General features: G+C 41.1%; 2 protein-coding genes across 2 annotated transcripts in view; one reads left to right on the top strand and one right to left on the bottom strand.

Moving 5' to 3' along the window:
• Window positions 1-3,671: 3,671 nt before the first annotated feature.
• abitram (actin binding transcription modulator) lies at window positions 3,672-6,665 on the top strand. Its single transcript, XM_034545564.1, has 6 exons — window positions 3,672-3,876; window positions 4,043-4,094; window positions 4,689-4,818; window positions 4,955-5,031; window positions 5,118-5,187; window positions 5,383-6,665. Exons 1-6 carry the CDS (start codon window positions 3,795-3,797, stop codon window positions 5,518-5,520), a joined length of 549 nt encoding a protein of 182 aa, XP_034401455.1. The 5' UTR covers window positions 3,672-3,794; the 3' UTR covers window positions 5,521-6,665.
• ctnnal1 (catenin (cadherin-associated protein), alpha-like 1) overlaps window positions 5,851-26,049 on the bottom strand; it is a 41,750-nt gene continuing 21,551 nt past the window's right edge. Inside the window, exons 2-19 of the mRNA XM_034545563.1 lie at window positions 24,175-24,364; window positions 20,712-20,899; window positions 19,743-19,862; window positions 18,306-18,395; window positions 17,885-18,055; window positions 17,028-17,228; window positions 15,943-16,029; window positions 15,451-15,609; window positions 14,207-14,299; window positions 12,485-12,635; window positions 11,283-11,320; window positions 11,144-11,194; window positions 10,689-10,843; window positions 10,322-10,370; window positions 9,750-9,806; window positions 8,311-8,430; window positions 7,656-7,739; window positions 5,851-7,378 (exon numbers count right to left, since the gene is read on the bottom strand). Coding sequence (XP_034401454.1) covers window positions 7,208-7,378; window positions 7,656-7,739; window positions 8,311-8,430; window positions 9,750-9,806; window positions 10,322-10,370; window positions 10,689-10,843; window positions 11,144-11,194; window positions 11,283-11,320; window positions 12,485-12,635; window positions 14,207-14,299; window positions 15,451-15,609; window positions 15,943-16,029; window positions 17,028-17,228; window positions 17,885-18,055; window positions 18,306-18,395; window positions 19,743-19,862; window positions 20,712-20,899; window positions 24,175-24,364 — 2,175 coding nt within the window. The 3' untranslated portion in view covers window positions 5,851-7,207. The remainder of the gene's footprint in view (window positions 7,379-7,655; window positions 7,740-8,310; window positions 8,431-9,749; window positions 9,807-10,321; window positions 10,371-10,688; window positions 10,844-11,143; window positions 11,195-11,282; window positions 11,321-12,484; window positions 12,636-14,206; window positions 14,300-15,450; window positions 15,610-15,942; window positions 16,030-17,027; window positions 17,229-17,884; window positions 18,056-18,305; window positions 18,396-19,742; window positions 19,863-20,711; window positions 20,900-24,174; window positions 24,365-26,049) is intronic.

The raw sequence follows: 26,049 nt of genomic DNA, 5'->3' as shown, positions 1-26,049 counted from the left end.
CCTTTGAAGAGAGGCCAGTAATAACAAAGAAACTCTGACATGATTGATTGCACCTATGGCCACTGATCACCGCAGTGAAATCTAATAATAACTTGACATGGGACCAGCTTATCGGAGTGATACCACTCCTCGGTAGTCATGAAATTAATAAAGCTCACTGGACCTCCATGCACCGGATTCAAAGCAGAGCTCATGGGTTTCTATGCTGCTGCATGTCAGCACATTTATTAACAGCAGCCGGGCCACTTAATGATTCCCAATCAAAACTTTTAAAGAGAGAAAACAGATCACTGTGACATTGTATTCATTGATCAGTCCACCCGGGTCTTAATCACAGTCTGACTAAAATCAAATTATTGCCCTGTGACACAAAATCACAATTGACAGCCCTTCAAAAACATTACCCACGAATTACAGTGCTTTAATTGACACCTTCTATATACTCCAATGACTCAAACAGTACTTTAAATGTGCCTTTTCGGCAGCATATGACTTAATCCCTTAAATAGCAACTGCAGGCGTTGATGCTTTCCAGGAAAAAGATGGGCAGCATCTCTGACTGCGGCATACCTCTCTCAATTTTCCTACCATTATCAAATGATGAGATATTGTGGGCGAGCCTGGATTGCATGCAATTCTCTCCCCTATAAACAATGAATATCTGAAAGTGTGATAGCTGGTCTGCTTGAACTCATGAAAAAGAAATCCCCTTTCACTAAATAATTCTCCATCTGCATTACATCACATAAATATCTCGTCCGTCTCTCTGGCTTAAAACCCAGCTAACTATGTGCCACGAACCAGGAAATCCGAAATCTGGTCTGGTATGAATACATTACTGATAATAAAAAAGAAACCATTGGCTTCTCAAAGCCACGCAGACATCGCCCCCCTTGGTTAGAGCTTCTCTCTTCCCTTATCAGGCTCTCCTCTGGCTCTGAAGACCAGCTAGGGGAATACGCTGGCCAACTTCAAAGTGGAGGGAGAGACTGCTGAAGACAAACTGCAGGCCAGAGAAGAAGGCTGCTCGATTAACAGCTGACGTGGAGCTATGCTTGCATCACACACACAGAAACTTGTGCAGCTGGAGGCACTCAAAGTGCCTGTCTGAGAAGCAGCCAGTGAAACTTGAAGTCAAATCTTGAAGAGGGTGAGATGGAGCAGTGTTTCATTCCAACAAAGTATAGTTAAGGCTCGGGAATGTACAGACTGACAGATACATGTAGGCAATGAACAGACTGATAAACACAGATGCACGTATACACTCTTGCAAATACAAATATCCATGGAGATCACTAGTTATCAGAACATATAAGGGCCCTTTTCCCTCTCACACAACAATTTAAAATGAAAAACTGTGAAACGTTCTCATGAACTTTCATAGAATCTACTCTGATGATCAAATGATAAATCCTAACTTTTGGCATCCACCATCTAAGTGTTGTTTTAATATCAGCAGCTGTATATCTTGTCGTAGTAGTCGTAAATTTGTTTGGAAAAAGTCAAATCACAGCTAAAATTGTTGATTTATATTAACGATGGCCATGTTCATTGGAAATGCCTGATGCAAAATTGCATATCCATAAGATTCTCTCTTGGTGTCCACTGTTTCCACGGTTTTGTGTTTCATCTCTGAATTAAATACAGACTACGGCCTACCACAGACGGAGGAGTCATGGAAAAACTCATTACGATGGGTCTTGACAGCAAACCTTTAAGTCTTGGTAGTGGTGAGCATGGAAAACTCATTGTGCCCCTCTCTCTCTCTCTCTCTCTCTCTCTCTCTGACCAGGATGAAGTCATCATTCCAATGCCAATCCCTGAAAAATGTTCACAATGCAATTAATATGTTCTCTAGGTCGGAGAGGTGAGATTTCACAGGTCCAGTCCTTCAATACTGCTCACGTTCTCGCTCAGACCTCTTCATTACATAATCCACTCGGATGCACACTCAACATACTGAAATGTCTATCGGACTTCTAGAAGAATCATTAGAGCTAAGTGAAAAGAATGACACACAGTTGATCAAAGACATCATGCGATCACATATAACACATATTATATTGTTTAACACGCATGAACAAATGCATCTTAATCAAGGATGAAAATGTTCAACTGGAAATATTACTTTAGTTTAAATATATTGAGATGTACCCACATCATTCAGACTGATTCACATTCGAATAAACGTTGATGTTGTCTGAGGAGCCAAATCACACATGATAGAGTTTACTGCAGTTCTTAGTCTGACATCTAGTGGGTAATGTGAACATTGCTCTCACAGTGTGTCCCAGGTAGCAACACAGTTTACGCAACACCATGAACATGACCCTGCTACACACAAATGATAATGGTAAAACATTTGCTGTCGGCAGTTATTGACTTCTTTTTGTGGTTATTCGTTTTAACAAGATTTTTAACACAGACATTCAAATGTCCTCAAGGCTGGGGTGAATTCAACAGCAGATTCAACCCTGTTCAGATTAATTAAATCATGGCTCTAGTTCTATGACTGTAATAACATATGTTTATCCAGTGGACTATATTAAAATGTTTATTCAAATTTGAAAATGAAATTGCAGTATCATCCTCAATACATTCAGAGATGAATGTTTATTTCATATACTAAAAGTTATACTTTTGGCTTATTCAAAGTAAGAAAGCACACTTTGTTATTCGTGGGGGCGACTGTGGTCAGTGGTTAGCAGGTCCATCTATCAATCAGGGGGTTGGCGGTTCAATCCTCCGCCCTAGTCGGTGTCCTTGAGCAAGACACTTAACCCTGCATTGCTCCCTGTACCTTAAAAAGCGCTATATAAATTAAATGGATTATTATTATTATATTACTTTGTACACTACATACCATTGTCCATTAAAGTATTATCAATATATTACCAGTATCCTAAAGGCTGAATGAACTTCCCAGATAGTAATCCAAATCACTTTATTTAATTAAAGTGTACATGTATAACTAAACAGAACACAACAATGAACCATCAAACATTGAACCACAAACAGGATCCATATGATGTAGTTTTTCTTTGGCTGAAGTGCTCATTGTTACACTTCATTTTACAACTCTAAAACTCTTGTAGTACGAGTGCCCACAATGAAAAGCTACCTCAATGTTTAGTAGGCCTACACTAATCCTTGTTAATAATCAAGAGTTTAACTTTGATGAGACATTGTACAATTACCATTGATTGTTTAATAAAATACATAGAACATAATATTTACATCTAAAATCTTTATTTTCAATTTTCAATTTATAACCAAACACGTCAGCTATTCTGGTGTTATAAATATAAACTTGGAAATAAAGCCTTGTGGTGCTCAGGGAACCAAATAAATACATTTGAAAAACTCAACAGCAATGTCTCTTGCCAGAAATCCTGACCCGGTTTCTCAAGATAATCCACAGACCTGGTTGTGAACAGTTTTGTGCATGAACTATTTTCTTTCTACCAAACTACAACCGCCAACCTCATCACCGCGCAGTAATAACGAGCCAACTCGCATCAAAACAAACTAGATAAAACTAAATAGTACTAACTAAAGTAGACAGACCACGAGTTATTGTGTAATTACGTGTTAATTTAGAAGTGTTCATTGTCATTTCAATAAAGTCCCGTGAGGTGCATTATTAAAAAGAAAGCGAAAAGAATATCCGGAACCCTTTTCCTTTAAACTGTCGGAGTCGTTCCCCGTACCGACTTCCCGGTGTAACACGTTTCTGTAAACGTACTCTTCGTCCTTTCGTTTTCTTTTTACAGCCTTTGTTGTGAATAGTTTTCATGGACTGTGTGGAGCAGAAAGACACAGAAGCGACGGCGCCGTCAGTTATCGACCGATATTACACACGATGGTTCAAAGCCGGTAAATAATGTCACTGCCCTGCCTCTCGTGTTGTGCTAATCAAGCTAACGTTAGCAGCACTTGAGCTCTCTGGGGGAAACGTGCTGACGTTACATGTTGATTTAGATTGTCCAGCATAATGCATTTAAGTCAAATACGTTGAGTGTATTGTGGTTGTTTTCTTTAGATATGAAGGAGAAACCGTGTGAGGACCACTGCATCCTGCAGCATTCAAACAGGTAAGGTTAACAGGAGTCACGCCATTGATAGGTATTCAGTGAAATCTACACAGTGGTGACAATTTCAAAACGTCTTCTTTATAACTGGTAATTGGATATAAACTGCTTTTCCATGGGACAGATGCTACTAAACTGTTCAGTTTTGTTGATACTTTCTTGTATCAATATGGTTTTGTGGTAGTATTAAGTTACATTATTTTGATAGATTTCTAAAATATTGCTTTTTAAATTTATTATAGTATAGTATTTGAAAAACCTTACATACATATATATTGCGAACTAACAATACTAAGTACAGCTTAAACAAAAAGTAAAAAAACAACAACATAATTACTGGAAAATTGATTGCATATTTCTATTTTCTGGTCACCCAGTTTATTAAGTTGATATATTTCCTGAGATGATATGAATATATAAGTTTGATAACCACAATTAAAATATGCATCCACAATTTACCTCAAAGATTTGTGTTTGTGTTTCTAACTTGATATATATAATCCACACTCTGTATGAGGGACTGACCAACACTGATAATGTAAGCTTTTGGTATTTTTTTTGAAGTCCCACTTTTGGTTTTGTGTTTGTTCTCTGCAGACTATGTGTTGTCACGTTAGCAGAGACTCATCCGATCCTCCAGAATGGGCGGGCAATCAAAAGCATCAATTACCAGATCAGTAATTGCTGCAGTCGGCTGAACAATAAAGTGTCTGGGAAGTCTAAGAGGGTACATTTCATAATTATTAATAAAGCTGCAAATGATTTTGCTCTATGTACATGCATTACTACCTGTGTAGCCTCACTTCACATTCTTTTCAGCTTGGCCTTAAATGCCTGTCAACAATTTTCTTTTCCCATTTTAGGGGGGTCAGTTCCTCACTGAGTTTGCACCTCTGTGCAGGATAACATGCACAGATGAAACTGAATACACAATCTACAGGTGAGATAATAGTTTAGTTTTTTTAGCCATACAGTCCACATTCTTGTCCGTCCATGATCAGTCACACAAATCTGTCATCTCTTTAGCTGCATCAGGGGCCGTCTTCTCGAGGTCAATGAGAGTATTTTAGAAAAACCTACTCTCTTACTGGAAAAGGTAAATATTTTTACATTTACCTGGTTACATTAGCATGTATATGTGTCCTTCTGTGAATGTCCATTTTTAATAATGTATTGCCCTCTTCAAAATGGTTATTTGTATATAGCACTTTGTTAAAAAAGAAGAAAAAAACACAATCATTGAAGTTTCATCTTATGCTTTAATTGTGCTTTGTCTGTCAAATCTGAACAGCCGTCCACCGAAGGATACATTGCAGTCATCTTGCCAAAGTTTGAGGAGAGCAAGAGCATAACAAAGAATCTTCTGAGCAGAGAGGAGTTCGAGAGCGTTGTCTCCAAACGCACTGTTGTGCAATCTCTACCATCATGACTGAGCTCCACATTCTTGCCATATTTAAGTCAAAACTATTCTGACACTCCCATTAGGTTGGGTTAAGACTGAGGCTATACTTGAGTGATTCTTGAGTATGGTTACTTCAAAAGTACAATTGCATATAATGCAAGCGGTGCACTGAGCCTATATACTTATACTGTGTTTCAGAAACTGGAAGGTGTCTGTCGAAGGTTATTTTTTTGAAAAATAAGGAAATGGAGAAAAGCATGACAATTATACTTGCAGTCTGTTTGTTTAATATCCCCAACTAATATTCAGTTTGAATTATTTTTCTAGAACGTCAATAAATGAAACCAACAGGGATTTAAAGAAAAATATTGTTTATTTTGTTTGTCACTTTTATTAACCTTTCAATTGTCAAAAGATTAGATGGTCCAAAACTAGATCTAAGATTTCTTCACATCGGTAGCTCAACTACAATACCCAGCATTCTTAGCTGCTCTCAAACTGTTCAGAGCATCTCTAAAGCCTAATGTATGTTATTCATCTCCGTCATTATCACACCTCATCTAGTACCAAAGTCATTACCTTTAGATACATACTATGCCTCAAGTACCATATTATAGATACCATATACATTTACATATTGGCCTACAAGGCAGCTTCACAATGATAGTCTTCATAACAAGTACACTTCAAGGCTCCATTTGACACAGGTGCCATTTCATAATTATGTTTCAGTTATTTTGTTAAAGAAAATGCATGTATAACTACACACAATGATTACAGCATAAAGTAAGGTCCTGATGTCCCAAAAGCATCATAATAACATTTGAATGTTTATCACCTGACTTTCTTTGGAGAAACCAGGCCCATCCAGTGATGTAAACTGGAGGTGTAAGAGCTTTATATTTTACACTAGTTGCAAGCTGAAGATCAGAGCTTATAATTGAGAACAATCATATTTGGCATTAAATTGTGATTTAGTGATTAACATTCCATGGCAAACTGTATGGAAAGCAGTCATTAATATTTACTTTTTAAATACTTATTTATCGAAGTGAGATGAATAGAATGCCAGGACACAATGTACCACTATATAATATTACAGCCTATGACACATTGACCACAAGAGACTCAAACACAAAGGTCTGGTGATGATCGCATCATGCATCATGCACCCCCCCCCCACCCCAATTTGGCGAACATGTACAACACAATTAGAGTACACCACGAAGCAATTGGGCTTGTAACACAGGCACATAGTGAAGACGTATGGCGAAGCTGAGCATTAAGATGAGTTCTGATCAGTATATCAATTCAATATCTAGAGAATTGATTAAAGTGACTCAAAAATCAGTGAGGAGGCTGACTACAAGTGGCAAAGTCATAGTGTTGGCTGATTGTCTCCATCTTGTGGACTGGTGTGCAACTGGTGCTTCAGGTAACACATCTAGCCTGGGTTCCAACTTCCCCCTTGGCACAGCAATCTTGGATCTGCTTTTTCCTCTGTAAAGCTTACACTTCATCACCCAGACAACAAATACAAACTTTATATGACCCGAGGCTTCCATCTTCACCACACACACACTGCTCTAGCCCATTCTGGTGGGTGCATGAGGATGAAGGGAGCAGGAATAGGAATATTTTATCCAGAAAGGGGAGGTTGGCTATGTGCTGCTTCGAGGGAGAAGCTGGTACAGAGGAGGTGATGTTTTCTGAATTATTTGCTCTCAAGAAGGTTAAGACCGACCATGTGTTGCTCCAGAGATTTGACACCAAAGCCGTTGCTGTTCTTGTTGTGAAGAGCTCCCTCCTCTTTGACAGGTGTGGATGCATCCTGCCTCTCTCTCCAGTCCTGCGGGAAACCCAGGCTATTCCTCTCTGATTTGTACTGCAAATGGACATCAATGAGAAAAATGAATGGAAAAAAACCAGATATAATGAGAAAATAAGTATCCTTTGCTGTTTTATATACGTGCAAAAAACACATCAACTTAAGGTGGTATATGTCCATGTTATTTTCAAAGCAAGCTTCCACTGGCCCTAAGTGGCCTTCAAATGAGTTATTACAAGTTTAATAATACTTTCTAGGGCTACATAAGATTTCCATGTAGCTGGCTAGGCTTCTACTGGTGCCAGTCAATCAGTCATGAGTCCTGTTTAGTCACCTTTCTGGTGAGCTTGTTGCAGGATGGTAGAAGAGAGAGAACCACAGTCAAGATACCTCTGGTTGTCTGAATGGATGAATCCACCTAGAGGCAAAGACATACAATTATTATGCAAGAGTTTGACAGGGGTAGCATAGATACCCGTTGGATACAAAGGCACAACAACATACATGCATTAATACCTAGCAGCCAACACATGCACATCAGAATATAACACACTCTTCTATAAGAGACGAATGAATCAGCAATGGACACGCTATTCTTTATCCCGTCCTTTTGATTATAACCTTTGCCTTTATTACAAGGTGACCTAAGGCAGCTCATCCCTGCCCAAGATGCTCATTAATCTAGCGCCCATGTGGCCAATAATGGTGTAACTCGCTGAAAGATTATGCTGTAGCCGATAATGAAGTGACGCAGTAAGTCATGCTCTATTGTGTGTTCACTGAGCATAGTGCTCCATTGATGCCCGTCGGTTGTTGCTTTTTTAAGCTAATTATCCCTTTAAGAAAAAAACAAGAGTAATTCTGCTCTGCACACTCTGTGTGATGTTGCCAATTTGATGTCTTCTAAACAACACAGACTAGTGGCAGAACAAAGTCATTGTGTATTTATTTAGTATACACACAAACAAACACAAGCGTAGTACGAGTACCTTCTGGAAGGTGGCAGTCTTGCCCTGCACAGGAGTTTTGGCTCCCATCTGCAGCTGTTGGCACAATGCCACCATCTTCTCCATCTCCGTCATCACCACAGACTTTTCCTCCTCAACTAGCTGGAACAGAGATGAAGATGGAAACAGAGGGAGGCATGTCTTCAGGACAGCAGAGATGGTTTATGATGGTATGTCCAGGTTTATCCAGACACCCTGGCTTAATATGTACAGACACTGATAGATGTATTTGGACTAGATTTACAGCGCTCTTGTTCCAACACAAATCAAGTATCACAAAAAAGCCCAAACTGTTGTGTAGCTTGATGTAATCCATCAGCAACAGCCAGGTCATGATCTACAGCCTAAGTCTGTTATCCAGCTGGGTTAATCCCTCGATCGCAGTCACGGGGGCCATCAATCTATTTCTGTTACACGCCACCAGCGACCTAAAAACACAAGCTCTTTTATTCAGTGAAGGAATACTCATGACAGACAAAAGTATATGATACCTCCTAAACCTCAATTACAGAAGTGCACAAACCTATTTGCATAAACAGCCTCACAATCTCAATGAAGGCAAAGCAGGTGTGCTACAAGTGTGTTTGGTGCCAAAGAACTGTGTGAGTGGAGGGTGAGACAGAGGGACTCCATTAGCACCAGTGTGTTTGATGTAATTAATCAGATAGCGTGAGGCAAGTTGACGAGCTGGGCCTCCTGATTATGAATTAGTCCTGTGCGGTCACAGTAAACTCCCCCACCCTGACCCCCTCCACACATGCACATGAGCACAAACATACCCACCCACGGACGCAGCAGTGACAAATAGCAGTCGTTAACGGCTGTCAAAAAGAGCCATTTAATTACACTTGGAGGACCTGTGGAAGAAGTTGGTGGAGGGCAAGAGGAAGGAAGGCACTGAGGCTACGGTTGTTTGTTGGATCTCCACTCAGAGAGTTAAAGAGTACGGTGGAATTCATTTCCTGCTCTTGCTGTGTGATTTGTAAGGTGAAGCTTGAATCCGTGGCATGCCAGAATAGGTGATACGGGTGTGTGTGTGTGTGTGTGTGTGTGTGTGTGTGTGTGTGTGTGTGAGAGGTGTCATGAGGGTGGGGGCACAGGAGCCTGTGTATCTGCATACAGATGGGTCAGCAGCTCATCCTCCGCAAAAAAACCCAACTGTTTTCTTTTCTCTTTGGCTTTTCTCTTTCACATCTATCACTATTATTTTTGTCAGAATCCACCAGAGAACTGATTTTAATCCTGTTTGTACAAAAAGTCTTCTTTCTTTTTCATAACTCACATTATATGTATTTTCATAGAGTGCTCAATGTGCAAAACATTTGGAAATGTGTTTTATGTGAGTACATCGTGATTTGGTATCCAGCCTTAAACTGTGTGTGTTCAAGAGAGAGTGAGAGATTTATTGCATCGGTATATACCTGAGTGGAAAAAGTGCGAAGAGATGAGCACAGCTGGAGCCCCTCTTCAGAGAGAACCTTAAGAATGAGGCAGAAAATGGACAAAAATCAGAAAACGTACCTAAATACAGGCAAAACTATCATTTTGTTAACTTCCACGAACCAGGTAGCCGTTAAAAAGTCGGCATATATATTTGAGATTTTACTTTTTCTCTGCTCTTCTTAACAGCATGCCTTCCCATCTTTTCCCCCTCCCCCTCCTCTCTTATCTCCCTCGCTCACCCCAAATGGAAATTAAAATAATTCTGTTTGCATTTTGGACCCTGATTCTACAAATTACTGAACATTCCCAATTCAATAGACACTCGCCTCCATGCTTTGTTATCACCTCAAGTGTCCAATGTTGCCAGGAACACAGAGCACTATATTTCCATCGTAATGATAAGTCCTACTAGTTGTACCCCGTCAGATGCGAGGGGGAAGTGAATGGGGGGATGCTGCCATTCACTAATCTATTGATATTTTTCTATTTGATAAAATGGGAGAAAAAAAGAACAGAAGGTGGAAAGATTAGGAGATTTGGACACACATACCTCAGCTTGATGAAAAAGATCTAGTGTTGTTTTCAGAAGCCCCTCCGCTCTAGGGAATCAATATGGGAAACAGAAAATGAGGAGAGGAATCATGGACGAGAGAGAAAGATGAAGACACCTACCAACAAAAACTGTGACTCAGATAAATCAAAACAATTTTATTGTCAGTCATTGATGTCCAGTGTCAGTGCCACCAACTACGCCTGGTGGATATATCGATAGCTGGCGGGCCTCTAGAATCTCATTAACAGTAAGCCTCTAAAGAGATTCATGTGGATGCTTGAGAGGCTTCACCATATTGAGCTCTGAAATGAATGCAATGGGAGCATGTGCGTGGTTGTGTAGTCGTGTGCTGCTGTGCAGTCACCTGGTGAACAGATACATGTTGTATGCCATACTGGCCAGGCTCTGGCTCTGTCGGACGATGTCGTGTTCCTGCTCCTCCCATTTCTCCACCTCTGTGTCCACGTCTGATGACAGCAGACGGAGCTCCAGGCCCAGCTTGGCCATGCTCGTCTGCTCCTGAACGCACACAGAAAGGCACACAAAGTCATTCTAGAGGAGAAAAACTAAAATATGCATCTCATTTTCAGAAAAATTCATATTAGCAAACAGCGTATTTTCATTTGTTAACACCATAACTTCTATAATCAGCATAATCCCACTTCCTGTGGTGGTAAAGCATGTAATAAAACTGCCCAGCAAAAATAATCGCAGCCTATGAGCATATTAAGACCATCAATTCTTCAAACGAGTGGCACAAAGTTTTCCAAGCGATGAATATACTGCTGGTGAAAGCCAGAGGAGTATGGTGTACGCTACCTCTGTGTCCAACTTGACAGCCTTGGCAGTCTTCAAGTTAGCTGAGTGTTTCTGTGGGTAAAGAGAGTGGTATTATTAAGAGGATTACGTAATATTGGGTCACTGGAATATTCATGAGGATGGATATTGTGATACTCACCCCAGGTCTGGGAAGTGACAAATAAGATCTTTTGTCTCCTAGGAGAAGAAAGTAATTGTGATTTTCTGAACACATGGTAACACGTAAGGAATCTAATAGATATATTAAATAGCTCTATGCCACCAACTAAGCTGCAGTTTACAGCTATGTCTGTCCAAAACGTCATACACTACACATTTGTGTAGAATTGTCATAATTAGCATATGAAACCTGAGTTACGGCCCAAAATGTGTTTAGTGAGGTCACAGTGAACTTTGACCAACACATTTTAAGCAGTTAATCTTTGAGTCCAAGACGTTCCTGAGAGATTGCGTTCACAAGAACGGGAAGTACAGCTGTTGGCGGTGCAGAGGCTTAAATATATTAAAAGCAAATATCCCTTTGAATGAAAAAGATGTTGACACAAATAATTAGGATGGCAGTTATGGATATTAAGTAGTTATGGTACTGAAATTGGTTTTCTTTTATCACTGTCCACCCTTGAAACATTTTTATCTGTCATCATAAACACAAGGTGCACGGTTCGTTTAAGTATTAATTATTATATTATTCATATACATTTACATGTACGATAAATGCTTCCGTCATGTTTATGGGGGAAGATTACGAGAAAATAATAAAAGCAACACAGCATTTGGGCTTCTTGAGAATACAAATGTGTGATGGATTTGATCCCATCACACGCTGAGCTGCACTGCAAAAATATGTAATACTTTTCTTAAGGGCAACCACATCCTGGATATATTCCAAAACAGGCTTACAGTGTGTGAAAGCACAAGGTTGATACAAACATAGATCTGTGTGCACATGGACAAATAGTAAAGTAGATAAATATACACACAGTCACACAGGCAACTGATTTGTAAGAGTCCACCATTTGAGTACAATAATGAATGAAGAGAGAGGGAGTACAGAGGAGGAATGAATGCATGGGTGTTTATTGGCATTGACATATTTTCTCTTACAAAAGGCTTCCCACAGTGTATGATGATACATTTTTCAAAGATATGTGCTCGCTTTGCTAAAAGTCATTAAGGTGTTCAGGGGCAAAATGACCGTCAAGGATTTATCAGAACATGTTATTCTTTCAGGCATTGAGAGCATATTTTTGCCTGCATTCTCTTCTCACCTCTCTGGTGTTTGTGCTGCTGAGCCACACAAGTGCACACAAGTATCCATTAACAACTAAACAAAAAACGCACCTCGCCTGCCTTCAAAGACGTCGTTGATCTCCCTCAGCAGCAGGGCCATGTCACAGAGCTGCGACTCCCAGGCCTCGCAGAACACCTCCAGGTTCTCCTTCGCAATCTTACTGGACGGGTGGAGGGCCAGCGTCTGGGCTGCCGACATGATCTGAGTGGGAAGTGTGTGAAGAATTGCGACATGAGAAAACAAATATTTAAAATGAGTTGGTCAGTAAACTCGGGAGAAAAATTACAGTAAAAGACAGAGAAACAAAATGTAAACCTGTTTCTCCTCAGCCCTGTAGTCACCTGTGCTGCGGATCCCCTGTACCCACTTCCCCATTACTCAGTCTCCATTTATACCACCCCAGTTCCTTTTTTAGATTGTCTTCAGGCTTGTCTGGAGTTCTGTACTAGTCTGGGTCCCTGCCTGCTGTTTCCTGTCTGTTGTATTGGTTTTGAATTAAATCCTTGCATTGTTAATGCTGCTTCCTCGTCTTTGTGTGCATTTGGGTCCATCCCCTGTGCCTGTTTCCCAGACTTTGACAGAAACCAGAGACCAGAGGCTGCTATCCGTTTCAAGCTGTTATTTAATACAGGAACTAAACTGGACAATAACTTAACCAAGTCATTAATATAGCCCATCTTCTGGGCTGTGGCTTCTATAAACTGGCTACAGTTCGCTTGGAATATGGTAATCTTCTTTAACCACCACGGCAGGACAGCATTATACCGATACACAGAGGTAACGCTCTCTGGGTTCACATCAGAGCCTCGATTCTACGCAGGACCTCATTACACTCAACACTGGACCAATCACAACAGCCCTCCATAAAACAAAGGCAAGTAGGAAATAAAATGGCCTAGAGGAAGCAACTTAAATGTTAACCATTAGCAATAAAATAACGTTCACACCAAGTCATTTAAGCAGCCCAAAAAACAATATGTACGGTAACTAAGGTTACTGCTGGTTTTCACCAGTTAAGTTTATGCTGCTATAGTCAAATAAATTAAGCATTGGGCCTTGAATGCTTTATTATCAACCTTGTGGTTTACAAATAAATGGATTAAGGTTGATGAGTTCATTTCAGCACATTTCTGATGCATGACTCATTTAAAACTACAACTTTAAAAAAAACAAGTTACACACACACACACACACACACACACACACACACACACACACACACACACACACACACACACACACACACACACACTTCCCCGGCAGTGTAGTATGTAATAGCCAATTACCCTCTGGGCCACCCCCCTATTACTTTGGGCCAATACAGACACACATCACCCCCGTCGCCCCATGCTGCAGTATTATTGATTGGTTGACCTTTGAACTAGAACTGCTGCAGAGTCAAGCGGAGCCTGACATTTGTACCGCAGGACGGGAACATTCTACAACGCTGGATAATTACTGGCATGGATAGTTTCCGAGAGCAAACATAATTAGATAGGGGACTAGGTGTCGAAGGTCGTCTAAGGAGACGTGAGGTAATTTGCCTTTTTTTAAGTAGAATATAACTCCGTTTTTTATTTCCCTCCCAGACCACTGTGTGACCAGTTTGACCAACTGGCATGCAGTTGAATCAAATTAATGGGTCTCAGGTTTAACCCTAACCTGTTTCATGTTCCAGACTGATCCTGTCTCCCCTGCTTACTGCCAGTCAATTGGTTATAATATCACTCTAACAAAAATAAAAGTCCCTCCAGAACATGTTTGGCTGTTACCTGTGGACCAATGACATGGAAGGTCTCCTCAGCGTGTATGCAGGTAATCTCCAGAGGCTCGTTCCCCGACACATGGCACAGGAGACGACACGTCTGAAGTCAGAGACAAGTACGAAAAGTTTGAAAGTCACACTGTAGGAAATAGATACATGTTCTAACGCTATCTTTTGCTACCAATTTGATTATAATTTAAAGTATACATAATTGTATCACAGTGGATGAATTACACTTATTGTCTGGTCATTTCTCCTGGTTTTGATTATAGGTGCATTGATGAATTACACAAAAAACTGGAGAAATGTTTCAGAAAAAAATAAAAAATGAAATGTAAGGCTGCATGGTTAAGAAAAGGTTTTACACCAAAACATTTTATTTTTATTATTTTTTCGGAAATTAATATTAGTTAAGAGAATACTATACAGTATGGAAAACAGACCTGCACCTTTCTAGTCTTCCGAAAACTCAAAGCGCTTTAACACTACATGACATCATTCACCCATTCATACACTGATTGGAGGAGCTAAGGTTCCACATGCATATCAGCAGTAACTAACATTCATACACCCTACGGGAGCAATTTGGGGTGGAGGTCTTGCCCAAGGACACATCGGCAGGGACTAACGCAGGGGGTCGAACCGCCGATCCTCTGATTGAAGGACCCTGCTCACCACTGAGCCAGTCGCCCCACTGTATGTTCTGTTCTGTTTGTTAGGGGCCCTAACAAAGACATGACAACGCCTGCATGCCATTGTCCTGCTCAGTGTTTTCATAACAAAGCCTCATGTGGACTTTCATTTGGTTGAGATTAGACATGTAGTCTCCAAGTTCATTCATTTCTGGTTTCTGGTTGCCATGGCGCCGCAAACGGCCGCCTCAGCGCTTGGGTGCTCTTTGTTTTTTGTTGTTTTCGTCACTGTTGCTGTCGCGTTGATTGTTGTTTGTCATGTCTAATGTTGCACCTTCCGCTAAAAACAATTCCTCGTTTGTGTAAACATTCCTGGCAATAAACGGTTTCTGATTCTGATTCTGATTTCAAGCCGTTTGTGTTTACTTGCACAGTATTTTCAATGTGTTTTAGCAACTTTGCAACTCATGGCAAACTAGCTTTTAAACTTAATATTATTTAAAAAAATCAAATCTAAACTTCACAAAAGATTTCCTCTAGTGTATTGTTTGCCAATTGAACACCTTTACTCGGTGGCACTACAACAAACCTCCCTCTGCCTCCCTTTGCCCCTACCTACCTCCACCAGCTGCTCCTTCTGCTCAGTGAGTGTGCGTGAATACTCCGCCACTGCCTCCAGTTTTCCCTCGGCGCCTGCAGCTTTGAGAGCCCGTAGAGGCAACTGCTCCCCATGAACTTTGAGCAAGTCAGAGGCCCGAATGACTGCCACCTTATGGAGCTGGAGGAGGAATCAGACATTTTATTGCAGGATAAAAAGAGGACAAAGTAATGGAGGCTGGAGCAAACACAAAAGAAGGGAGTGGGAGACATGAATGAGGGTGGCATTTGAGGAGGAAAAGAAAAAAGAAGAGGAGCCGAGGTGACACAATGACATAGTTGAGGTGACGGATAGACGGCAGGTAAGCTGAAGAGCGATGTAAAAAAGGAAAGTGGGAAACCAACCACAGAGGCAGAACATCTAGTGAGAGACATCCCAGTCTTGTCTGTGTCTCTTTGTACATCTATTCAGACTCAGAGGGCAGACGGGCAGAGCGGAGAGACTGCTGCTCACCTCGCGTCTAAGGTCACTGACACTGTGGCATGTCTTCAGGATGGCCACCTCCATGTCCTCTGTGGCTTCTTTGGCATGGACAGACTGCTGCTCCAGTGAGACAGAGAGGGGAATACAACATGAGACTTAACATGGTCTTACAGGCCCACACACAAAGCTTCATTATTACCTGGGGGAGTTTGACAATATAAAACAACTGGATTGGAAAAGGAACTTGGGCACTTAATAACATGGTTTTTGACCAATTACAGTTGTGCTCCGAATATGCAAAAAAGTTAGTGTAATCAAACTAATTATTTGTATTTAAATACTGTACAACAGTTTTCAAAATGTTATACTTCCAGACCCATGAATCGAATTGGAATGAAAACTATATATTCCGCTTTCAACAACAAGAGTCAAGACCACAAATTGGACTGTGCAGCACACCCAAGAATATTTACACATTCGGATGCGTTTCAAAACACCACAGTGTTCTAGTCTTTTCCATTCTCCAGATGACCTTCTCTTGCAGAGGCTACATGAGACAACACTGTACAACGACGTGGCAGCAGTCACGACAAACAACGACAAACTGAAAGGTTTTTTTTCCGAAGGCCAAGGAGACTGTTCAATGGCAGCAGATCACAAGACACTGTGCGATGTTTCTCTTAATGCGACTCAATGAGCCTTGGTAAATGTGGTTATTCGGGTTGGTTATTATGGTCTGTTGTTTCAGGAGGGATGTATGAAAATAAAGTGATGAGGCAAGAAGAATGACTAGATTAGCTGAGGAGGCTTATGAGTCTTAATGTGTGTAGGTCTGTGGAGCATACTGTGTGTGTGTTTTGAACAGACACGGTCTGCTACATACCAGATAGATACAAGATTTAGTTCATAACCTTACCAACTCGTCATCATTCCTTATACTACAACAGTAATTCAACCAACATCTCTTCTGGTTTTGCATCTTATTATCATACTTTTACAAGTGTCTAACATATGAGGTACGTATTCTTCTTCTTCATATAGTAGCATATGCTTTTATGAATATTTCTGTAGGTGTATGAGCATCTGTGCAAGCGTGCCTGCTTGTCCCAACATACCGCCTCAGCCCAGGCGTGCACCAGCTGCTGAGTATCCTGGCGTGCCAGCTGGCACAGACTTAGGATGGCCTGCCGCTGCTCGTGGCTGGTGTAGGCGGAGTCAGTGAAGTCCTCTGTGCGCTCCACCAGCGCTTCCAGCTGGCTGCCCATGCTCTGGGGGGACGAGGAGTTCAGGTTCTCCCGCAGGCACTCCACACTGAACTGCAGGAGGGGAGGAGGGTTGGGAATTCAGGAGCGGATTGAGGTGGCAACACACACAAGAGTTTTACTCATACATAACTAATAACTAATGTTCTGAGCGGAGAAAAAAAAACACATCATTTATTATCTCATTATCATTATGCACATGATCTCGTCATCAAATAAATGGGATGTGGGTCACCTTGGACCATCCAAGGTGGACAATACATTCTGCAAAGAGCATCTCAAGTACACAAACATCAAACCTAATGCATTTTGTCCTGTTTCATCCTTCTCTTTTCTTTAAAAAAAATCTATGTTCAACATTCTCTGTTTATGTGTCCTAAGATGACAGGTGGCTCTGCCATTAGGAGCTAAGAAGCCATTTATTAAAAGCAATACACATATCTGAGCCCTTTAATTAAAATAATCTCTTCTTCTTTCACCTCATGGAAAAGACCCATTCAAAACCCTTTTTTGTTGTGGTTTGTCTTTAATTAGGAGGATTAGTCCAAGGTTTATGGTGATTGACACAACCGTATTAACCAGATCATATAACAGATAGGTCCTACATATTGATAGCTAATATCTACATTGTTAAGCATGATGCTTCGCCCACAAGAGGATCATGACTTAACTTCACAGACACCTTCACTAAGTCCAATTTCGGATCCTACCTTGAAGTCCTTGATGCCGTTATAGATGCTGGCAGGAAGGATCTTGTTCTCCCCACAGCTCCGTGCCTCGGTGACTATCTCGATGACCTGCTCCAGGGCACAGCGCATCCGGTGGAACACAGCATCCTTGTTGATCCGCGCCGACTCGCAATCTGGGTGCCTCAGGCAGGTCTTTGGAAGGAATTCGATGTGAAATGTCAAAGCTCATGCCCTCCTCTACTCTCTTCAACTTTGAGCCCTTTTCATGTTTTGCGACCATGATTATTCACTCTCTTAGGTGTTTTCTATGATAGTGTGGCTTTACCATTGGTCCCAGTATTTGAGAAGCCATGAAATGAAATACAACTTCAGAAGACTATAAATCTTTACATGATCTATAACCCTTGCCCAGAGGTCCACTGTCGGTGCACAAGCTGTTCACCTTGGAAGCCGTGAGGAGCATCATGGTGCATTTCTCCAGCACGGCTCTGGCTGCTGCCATCCGTGCTTTCTTCTTCTCATCCTTCAAGTCCTGCAGCACAAACACACACAGACCAGATGGTAATGGGTGGCAGACCAGATGGTAATGGGTGGCTTTACTTCAGTTGTAACATCTAAGAACTCTCTGGGTGTCCAAGGGACATGAAGCCTCTAAAGTAAGCAACAAATCTCTTTCATGCTGGAATGAAGAGTCACACAAATGTGACACAGATTTCCAAGTTTACACACACATGAAAACTTCCTGGGTTAATTATCTCTGAATAAAAACAGATACTACGAGTATAGGAAAGAAGAGGGAGCGTGTATGACCTGCTGCATCCCCACCCATGTATTCAAAATAGAAATAGACAGCTCGAATTAGGTAATTGGAAAAGGCAGCTGAATCTACTTCTCTCCCATTACTGTGCCGTGGATTACAAAGACGCCTCTGTGCTCATCTGGCTTCAATAGTAGAAGATGGTAGATTTTCTAAAGCGCTGTGTGCTTGTGAATGTGAGTGAATATGGCAAAAAAAGAAAAACAGGGTGGCACATGAGGAAAGGGAGCATGAGCTGCGTTGCATTGGTGAGAGAAATGACTTGTGTTTTCGAAACACGTGCGTCCAAAAAATTGAGAAAGAGGGATGCTCGATCCTCTCTTCCTGTCTAGATATCGCAGCCGGCGCACTTTACATCATCTTCTGCAGACAAAGCCCTTTAATTCAGTTTATTTATTTCAATTCAGTTTTTTTAGCTGCAGAGGCTGAATGTATGCATCAAAGAAGGATTAGCAGTCTTTGACAGAACAAAGTTAAAAACCCTAAGTTGGATGGTTTTTCAAAAGCTCGAAGCAAAAGTTTTGTTTTGCAAATGTGCTATAACCTAAGCTGATGTAGTGCAGAAAGAAGGCATCGCTGAAAGCATAGCTCAATTTATATCAACAATGAATCGTGATGTAAACAATGTTTGAGGAGTATGAGTCACATCGACCTTTACATTTATCTTATGGATTGAGAGTTAAAAAAAAATATTTGTCGAAATAAGAGAAGCCTGAAGAAACCTTGCTACTTCGTTGTTTTATTTTTTGGGAGTAGTAAATATTTGATGCCTGAATTATTGATCTGTTGTGGGTCTGTAAGTGCTGCAGGTTACACAGTCCAATTCCACAACCTGCTTTCACATTCAGAATACCATGTTTAGAAAAGCACGGCTTGTGAGAAGATTACATCGACATGAATAAACAAATGTTCATGGTGTTGCAAATTACTACATGTTCATAAACACAATCTCTATATGTTTGATGACTGATTTATTACATTTATTGAAAGAACGTTACAGTGTGCGGATGATTTTGGCACTCTTAAAACGAAAGAGATTTGGTTCCTTCACATGCTACTCACGTTCTGTCTGTCTCCGGTAAGGTGGGCAAACTCCACCATCTCGTTGCCGAACTGGCTAAATATCTGTACAAATTCCTGGAAGGTGCTGACTCTTTCCAGATGCTCGAGGGTAACCAGGACCTGAGAGGAGTGAAAAGATCAGAGTACCACGGTGAACATAAGGTTGTCTTCTTGAAATCCTTCCACACTGTAACAACCTATTGCAGATCTATTCATACCCCAATAGTTAAGCTTCGCCTTACAACGGAACCAAGAATAAAGGTTATTTGACTGTGATACATTTCAATATTCAATTTGAATATCCTATTTCTGTGTTACTCCAAATCTCTCTTTTGTAGTATTAACAGTTCAAATTGATGTTATTGTATCTGTGATGTTCTAAAATAAAACCACAGGATTAAGTAGTTCCTAACCTGCATTTTAGTTAATAGTAGTCTATGTGGCTGCTAATTTAGCTGCCGAGGGAAGGCTAGCTGGCAGCGCTAATGCAGCAGCTTTTATTCTTCCCAGACAAAGAGGAGGAAGAGATGTAATTGTGTTTGCCAGTAATAGAGGGGGGCAGGGGGCTGTTGACTGTCTGTTCAAACCAGGCTAACCAGTCATGATTAGGCCCCCTGTTTCCATTTTTGGCTCAGTCTACAGCTACATCCATATCACATTGTCTGGCTAAGAGCATAGCCAGGTATGATGAAGAGGGACAGTTTCTTGCTCTGTGTTTTTATGTGATTGTTACATGTGCTGCTTCCCTTCAATTACCTCCAGAGTACTTCTTCAGAGAGCCACTGCTTATCTATTAGGAAATAAAAGACTCCGGATGGAGTTTGCTGAGATGTGTGTGTGTATGTATGTGTGGTCCATATGTTTGTGTGCATGTGTATGTGTGTGTGTGTGTGTGTGTGTGTGTGTGTGTGTGTGTGCAAGAGAGATGAAGCAAGAGAGCTCATGCATATCCACATTTGCATGTGTCACCTTGTTGCGCGATGTGATTATCTGTTTGATGACGATGCGGTCAGCCAGGACCAGGACTTTAGTGACTGAAGAGAGGAGCAAGCGGGCAGCCTTCACCATCCCTGTCCTATCACTGAACACTGTGACGAGTCCGTCTGACTGGAACGGCAAGGCTGGTCCCACATCAGTCAGCTGGGCTATAGCATCACCTACAAGACAGGAGAGAAAGGTACTGCTTGGTGCAACAACAGAGCTAAAGTGCTAAACTGCTCAGGCTGATATATTATGTTTGTGTATAGGGATCCAAATGTTTCTCTCCTGCTAATGTTTCATTTACAGACACTCTCGTTGACTGCAGGTACAGAGTACTGATCCCAATCCAGTGTTCTCTTTTTCCCAAATGTATAATCTGCACAAGGCTTCCTCAAAGTGTGGAGCTCACTGGGAACAAACATGAAAACTAAAAGACAATTTCTTAACTGTAAGTGGACATTCATACAGCATTCTTTCTCGGCTTGTGCATATTTTGATTATATTGAGCTAGACGGTTTATGGGACTTTTCTATCTGCCTGTCAGATGATTCAGGAAATGTCCAGTTGGAGAGGCTGACATGCTGGAGGGTTAACATATCCCATCTGGCCTGAGAGCGCCCTGGGATTCCCTCTAAAGAGCTGGAGGATGTGACTGGCCAGAAGGACCTCTAGGCTGCTTTGCTTTGCCTGCTGCCACTGAGATCTGAACCCAGACAAGAGGACGAAAATGAAAAGATGGGTGCTCAACTGATATGCCCTCCAAGTTAAGCCAGACAACATTACTGCACAATGTTCTTCCAATCTGACTGCTGATATATATATATATATATATATATATATATATATATATATATATGATTATATATTCAGCACTGTGGTACGACAGCTATGCCAGCCTGACCTAATCAATACTGGCATGCTTTCTGAGAGACTGGAGACAACTAAGGCCCTCAAATACAATGAATAAACATGCCAAGCATGAATTTGCTCTTGCATGAAATATGCAAATGCTAAATAAAACTTTCCCTTTTCTCTCTTTCTAACCTGCTCATACTAGCCCCAACAAGTTGTTTTAAGCTAAAATCCCATCAGTAAAATAGTTCCTATAAAGAGGAAAATGTCCAGAGTTAAGAGCAAGTGGGACAGGGAGGGGAAATCTCTCAGAAAAAGAGATTTAAAAAAGGAGGGGGCTGGAGATACGGCTACGTCTCTATCGGGTCATGCAGCTTAAATTTTAAACAGAGCCATTTCCTTCTCCTCTGGTCCTTCAGTTATCATATGTACTCGAGACCTCTGTAGCCTCTGTTCACTGTAAAAAGCAGTCTTTTTTCTGTATGAACATTTATTATTCATAAGTGAAAACTTGAAAGGCCGATCCTTGATGTGTTGGTACAGCACATGCAAGCAGTCAATCTTTCATGACTCAATGGATGGCAATGTCTGTCTATTGGTTGATTGCAATGAAACCTGATACACACATTCATGTCCCCCTCTCTAGATTACTTAACTTTTCATCTAGTACCATCACCAAATCAACATTTTGATTCTTCCAATACTTTTTTCCAAATACCTTTAAAACTAGTGACATTACCAACAGCCTCAGCTGTTCTCTCTGTTTAATGAAAATTAGCAAATGTCAGTATGCTAACAATACAAACAATACCCTCTTTTTTTTTTTTAACCTGTGGTCCTGTATTTAAACACTCACATATTGTACCTGCTATGACTTCTACAATCTTTGTGAGAAAGAAAGAAAAAGTGAGACAGAAGAGTGCGGAAGTGAGAATGACACTGAGAGACTGAGTGGAAGAGACAGAGACAGATCCAACACAGATTGCCTTCACTGACCTGCCTCATTGGATCTCTGCATCGCTCTGATGATGGGTAGCATCTAATTAAACTAGTGCCTTTATTTCATTAATTATAGCAGACATGGCTGAAGCCTGCCTGATTACACTCTCCCTGCGGCTAGGCATAAGAGAAACACCAGTCCTTCACTAACTAGCCCTCTCTCTCCTGAAAAAAAAGAAGTAGTCAGAGAGAACAAAAGTTTCATATTTTTCAACTCAGGGAACAGTTGTATAGTGTATATCAGGGGAAGTGTAAGTGAAAGCTGTAAAAACGCCTCCCTAAGAAGAAAAAAAGAAGAAAACTAAAATAAATTAGTCGCAGTGGGCACACACACACACACACACACACACACACACACACACACACACACACACACACACATTTTCTCATCCGTCTTTTCGCCTCCACCCATCACTACTCTCTTTGTCTGAGTTTTAGCCGTCTTTACAAATCAACGCTGTGCGAGGATTAGACGCTTTACTACACAAGCTGGTTCCCCCAACATAAACCTTTTATCACGGTGTTGTGTCTAAATTATATCAATTGTGATTTGGTTTCCGGTCTACTCTGCAGAAGGCTAAATTAGGTCCTTGTTTTGCCTGATAAGAAGTAGGTTTTCTGATATGAAGATTTGTTTCACCGAGCAAGTGGTGTCAACATATCTAAGCTAAGAATTACAAGAAAGTTTAGATTGACAGGAAGATACGGGTTGACGTTTGTCTTGAGTGTGTACTTGTAGACAGCATTTTATTGGCAAAAGGTTACAAGAAAGTGTCGAAACACATTCCTGACAAAACCATCACTTCTTGTTTCTCCGGTTCAATAAAAGCTGACAGTCCTGTGAAAGAGTGATCCACACATTCTTGTTCCTTCACACTGGTTGTCACTGTTTCCACCCCCCACCCCCTACAATCCTCTGTACCTCTTTGTTTCTCTCAGTTGTTTACGGTTTTAACCTTCATATATCCATATAAATCCATCAAACTGATTATCTTTGCAGATTTGCACATTGGGAAAGGACAGGCTGCCACACATCGCTTACCCTGCATGTTTTAGAATGGGAAGGAAACGAAATGCAGCCTCCTATCATAATCTATGCAGTGCTTTCCAAACTAGCGCAGACGCATACACTCTCTCATTCTACACAGCACCCTTGGGTGAAGTTGTACTGTTTTTTAGCCTTTACTTCTAACCTAATAACAACAATGTCTTTAGAATAATCCGGAGGTCCTCTGGTGTAATGCAGCCTGACAGCCAGGCTGTTGAGACAAATCGAAACTCAAATTTGATAACACGAGGTCTGAAGGGAAGGCCCGATGTCTGTCTTAACAAATAAACACTGATTGGTCTTGTTAGCGCACCAGCTACACCCTCAATGGCCATTTCTGAACACCATAAAGCCATGGGCGTGCTGGTCTCCACTATGAGGACGTCTTTAGAATGAAGCACCACAACGTTTTATGACATTATTATATTCTATGTGACCAAAAAATAAGTGCCGTCTCTATCTCGCCCGAAAAAGAAAACACTCATGCGTTGAGTTTAGGGTCAGAGATACATAATTCAAAGCACATAATCTGAGCCGGCGAAAGAGGCCCACCTGCTCTGCGTGCCTCGAAGCAGGCTTGACCCATCTCATCTTTGAGCTCTTGGTTCTCTGTGGCGATGGCCTCCCCGACAGTGACAAAGCGCCCCACAGCCACACTCACTGCCTGGCCCACCCGGTGTATGGCCGCCTGGGTCCGCTCAGACTTCTTTGGCTTGTCCTTATGGTTGATCAGAGTTGTGATCTGCAGAAAAGTGTGGAGAAAGAAAAAGGCGGAAAATGTACATTAAGACACATTCTTTACTTTTGTTGTAGCCAGTTATCTAGCCCCTGCATAGTTTGGTAGTTTTCCATCCACCCTTCTAAATGTGGGGAGGAGGATAAATGAATAGACAAGTTGCATGGCTGCATATTGCCTCTAGAATCACAACTACTTGTTCTATAGTGTAAGTATCTCCAATTGCATCCAAATAAACGATAAGGGAGCATGTTGAGTCTGGAGCACGCACTCCATTTGCTTTTCAGGAGAGAGGGGTTTCCTGCCTGTACAGCTACCAGGGGAAATAACATTTTGGAAGACGGTTACTATGCATGTCTACAACAACTCTTACCAAACATTTCATGAAATTTGAAATAACAGCAGCAACAAACACAGTGGCTTTGACATGCACACACTCTTCCGTGATATATTCGAGATATGATACACGCACACACACGCACACACACGCACACACACGCACACACACGCGGACACACCAAACTCAGGTGGGGCCTCTTAGTGATAATTGAGGGTATGAATTATGAATGTGTAGAGCCAATTATCATCAATTATTCATTGATGCTTTCACTCTCTCCAGCTGTTTTCATTGTGGGTGTCAGTGGGTGTATGTGAGTCAAACCTAATGGGTCAGGGAGTGGTGGGTGGTGATAATTGGTCCACAGCTGCAGGTGGTCCAAGTGCGGAATCTTTCTCAGTAAAGTCTTTGTGGGATACAGAACCCACGCTGAACACTCAGCCAGCTGTTTGAATGAGCAGCATCCCTGACACGGGAACAGGGAACCTTTTTTGTTTCACAAACGAATCTGAATGAAATCCTTTGAAATGTGTTCAGATATATTTGACATTTCATCCATCCATCCATCCATTTTCAATACCGCTTATCCTCATTAGGGTCGCGGGGGCGCTGGAGCCTATCCCAGCTGACATAGGGCGAAGGCAGGGGACACCCTGGACAGGCCGCCAGTCCATCGAGGGCACATGTAGGGATATTTGACATTGTGTAACACAATTATCTCATGGAAAGTTGTTTTATAGATCAGCACCTGATAGGTAGCACACACACAACATTGTGCCCAAATATGATATTGAGGTTATTGACATCTGGATCCTTAGCTTTGCTTGAGAATCAAACAAAATACAATTATCAAGGCAGATTAATTATATTTTAATCAATTTAATACTCAATCGTTACATTTCTTGTTTTGTCTGATCAACAGTCCAAAATCCCCAAAATATAAAAAAAATACCACACAGCGAAAGACTAAGAAAACCAGCACATTCTCTCATTTGAGAACCGTAAACCATCAAATATTTTGCATATTTGCTTGAAATACAAAACCAATCAAAATAGAACCAAAATAGTCTTTAATTAATTGTCTTTCGCTCTGCTCAGATGAAATCATGTTGTAGCTCGACGCCAAACGATTATTTCATGTAATCAGTTGATCTGATTGTTTTTCAATCTATCAATTAATCATGTGAAATCTGTCAAACGATTGTGAACAATTTCAATCATGATTACTAGGTGGTGAAGAAATATTATTTGTCTTCATTAATGCAAGTTCATGCTTGCCAATAGCGCGCCACTAAAGTGGGACCATAAACCTGCTGCAGTACAAATCCTCCTCAATCTCACCTCAATACAAATC

This window comes from Cyclopterus lumpus, chromosome 11 (genome assembly GCF_009769545.1).
Source record: "Cyclopterus lumpus isolate fCycLum1 chromosome 11, fCycLum1.pri, whole genome shotgun sequence".
NCBI lineage: Eukaryota > Metazoa > Chordata > Actinopteri > Perciformes > Cyclopteridae > Cyclopterus > Cyclopterus lumpus.
This window is presented reverse-complemented; position numbering and strand designations above follow the sequence as displayed.

Bases quoted from the DNA above. Each gene is read 5' to 3' on its own strand.
- abitram (XM_034545564.1), top strand. From the start codon at position 3,795: ATGGACTGTGTGGAGCAGAAAGACACAGAAGCGACGGCGCCGTCAGTT. The intron at 4,095-4,688 runs GTAAGGTTAACA...TGTTCTCTGCAG, and splicing joins ATCCTGCAGCATTCAAACAG to ACTATGTGTTGTCACGTTAG. The intron at 5,032-5,117 runs GTGAGATAATAG...TCATCTCTTTAG, and splicing joins ACTGAATACACAATCTACAG to CTGCATCAGGGGCCGTCTTC.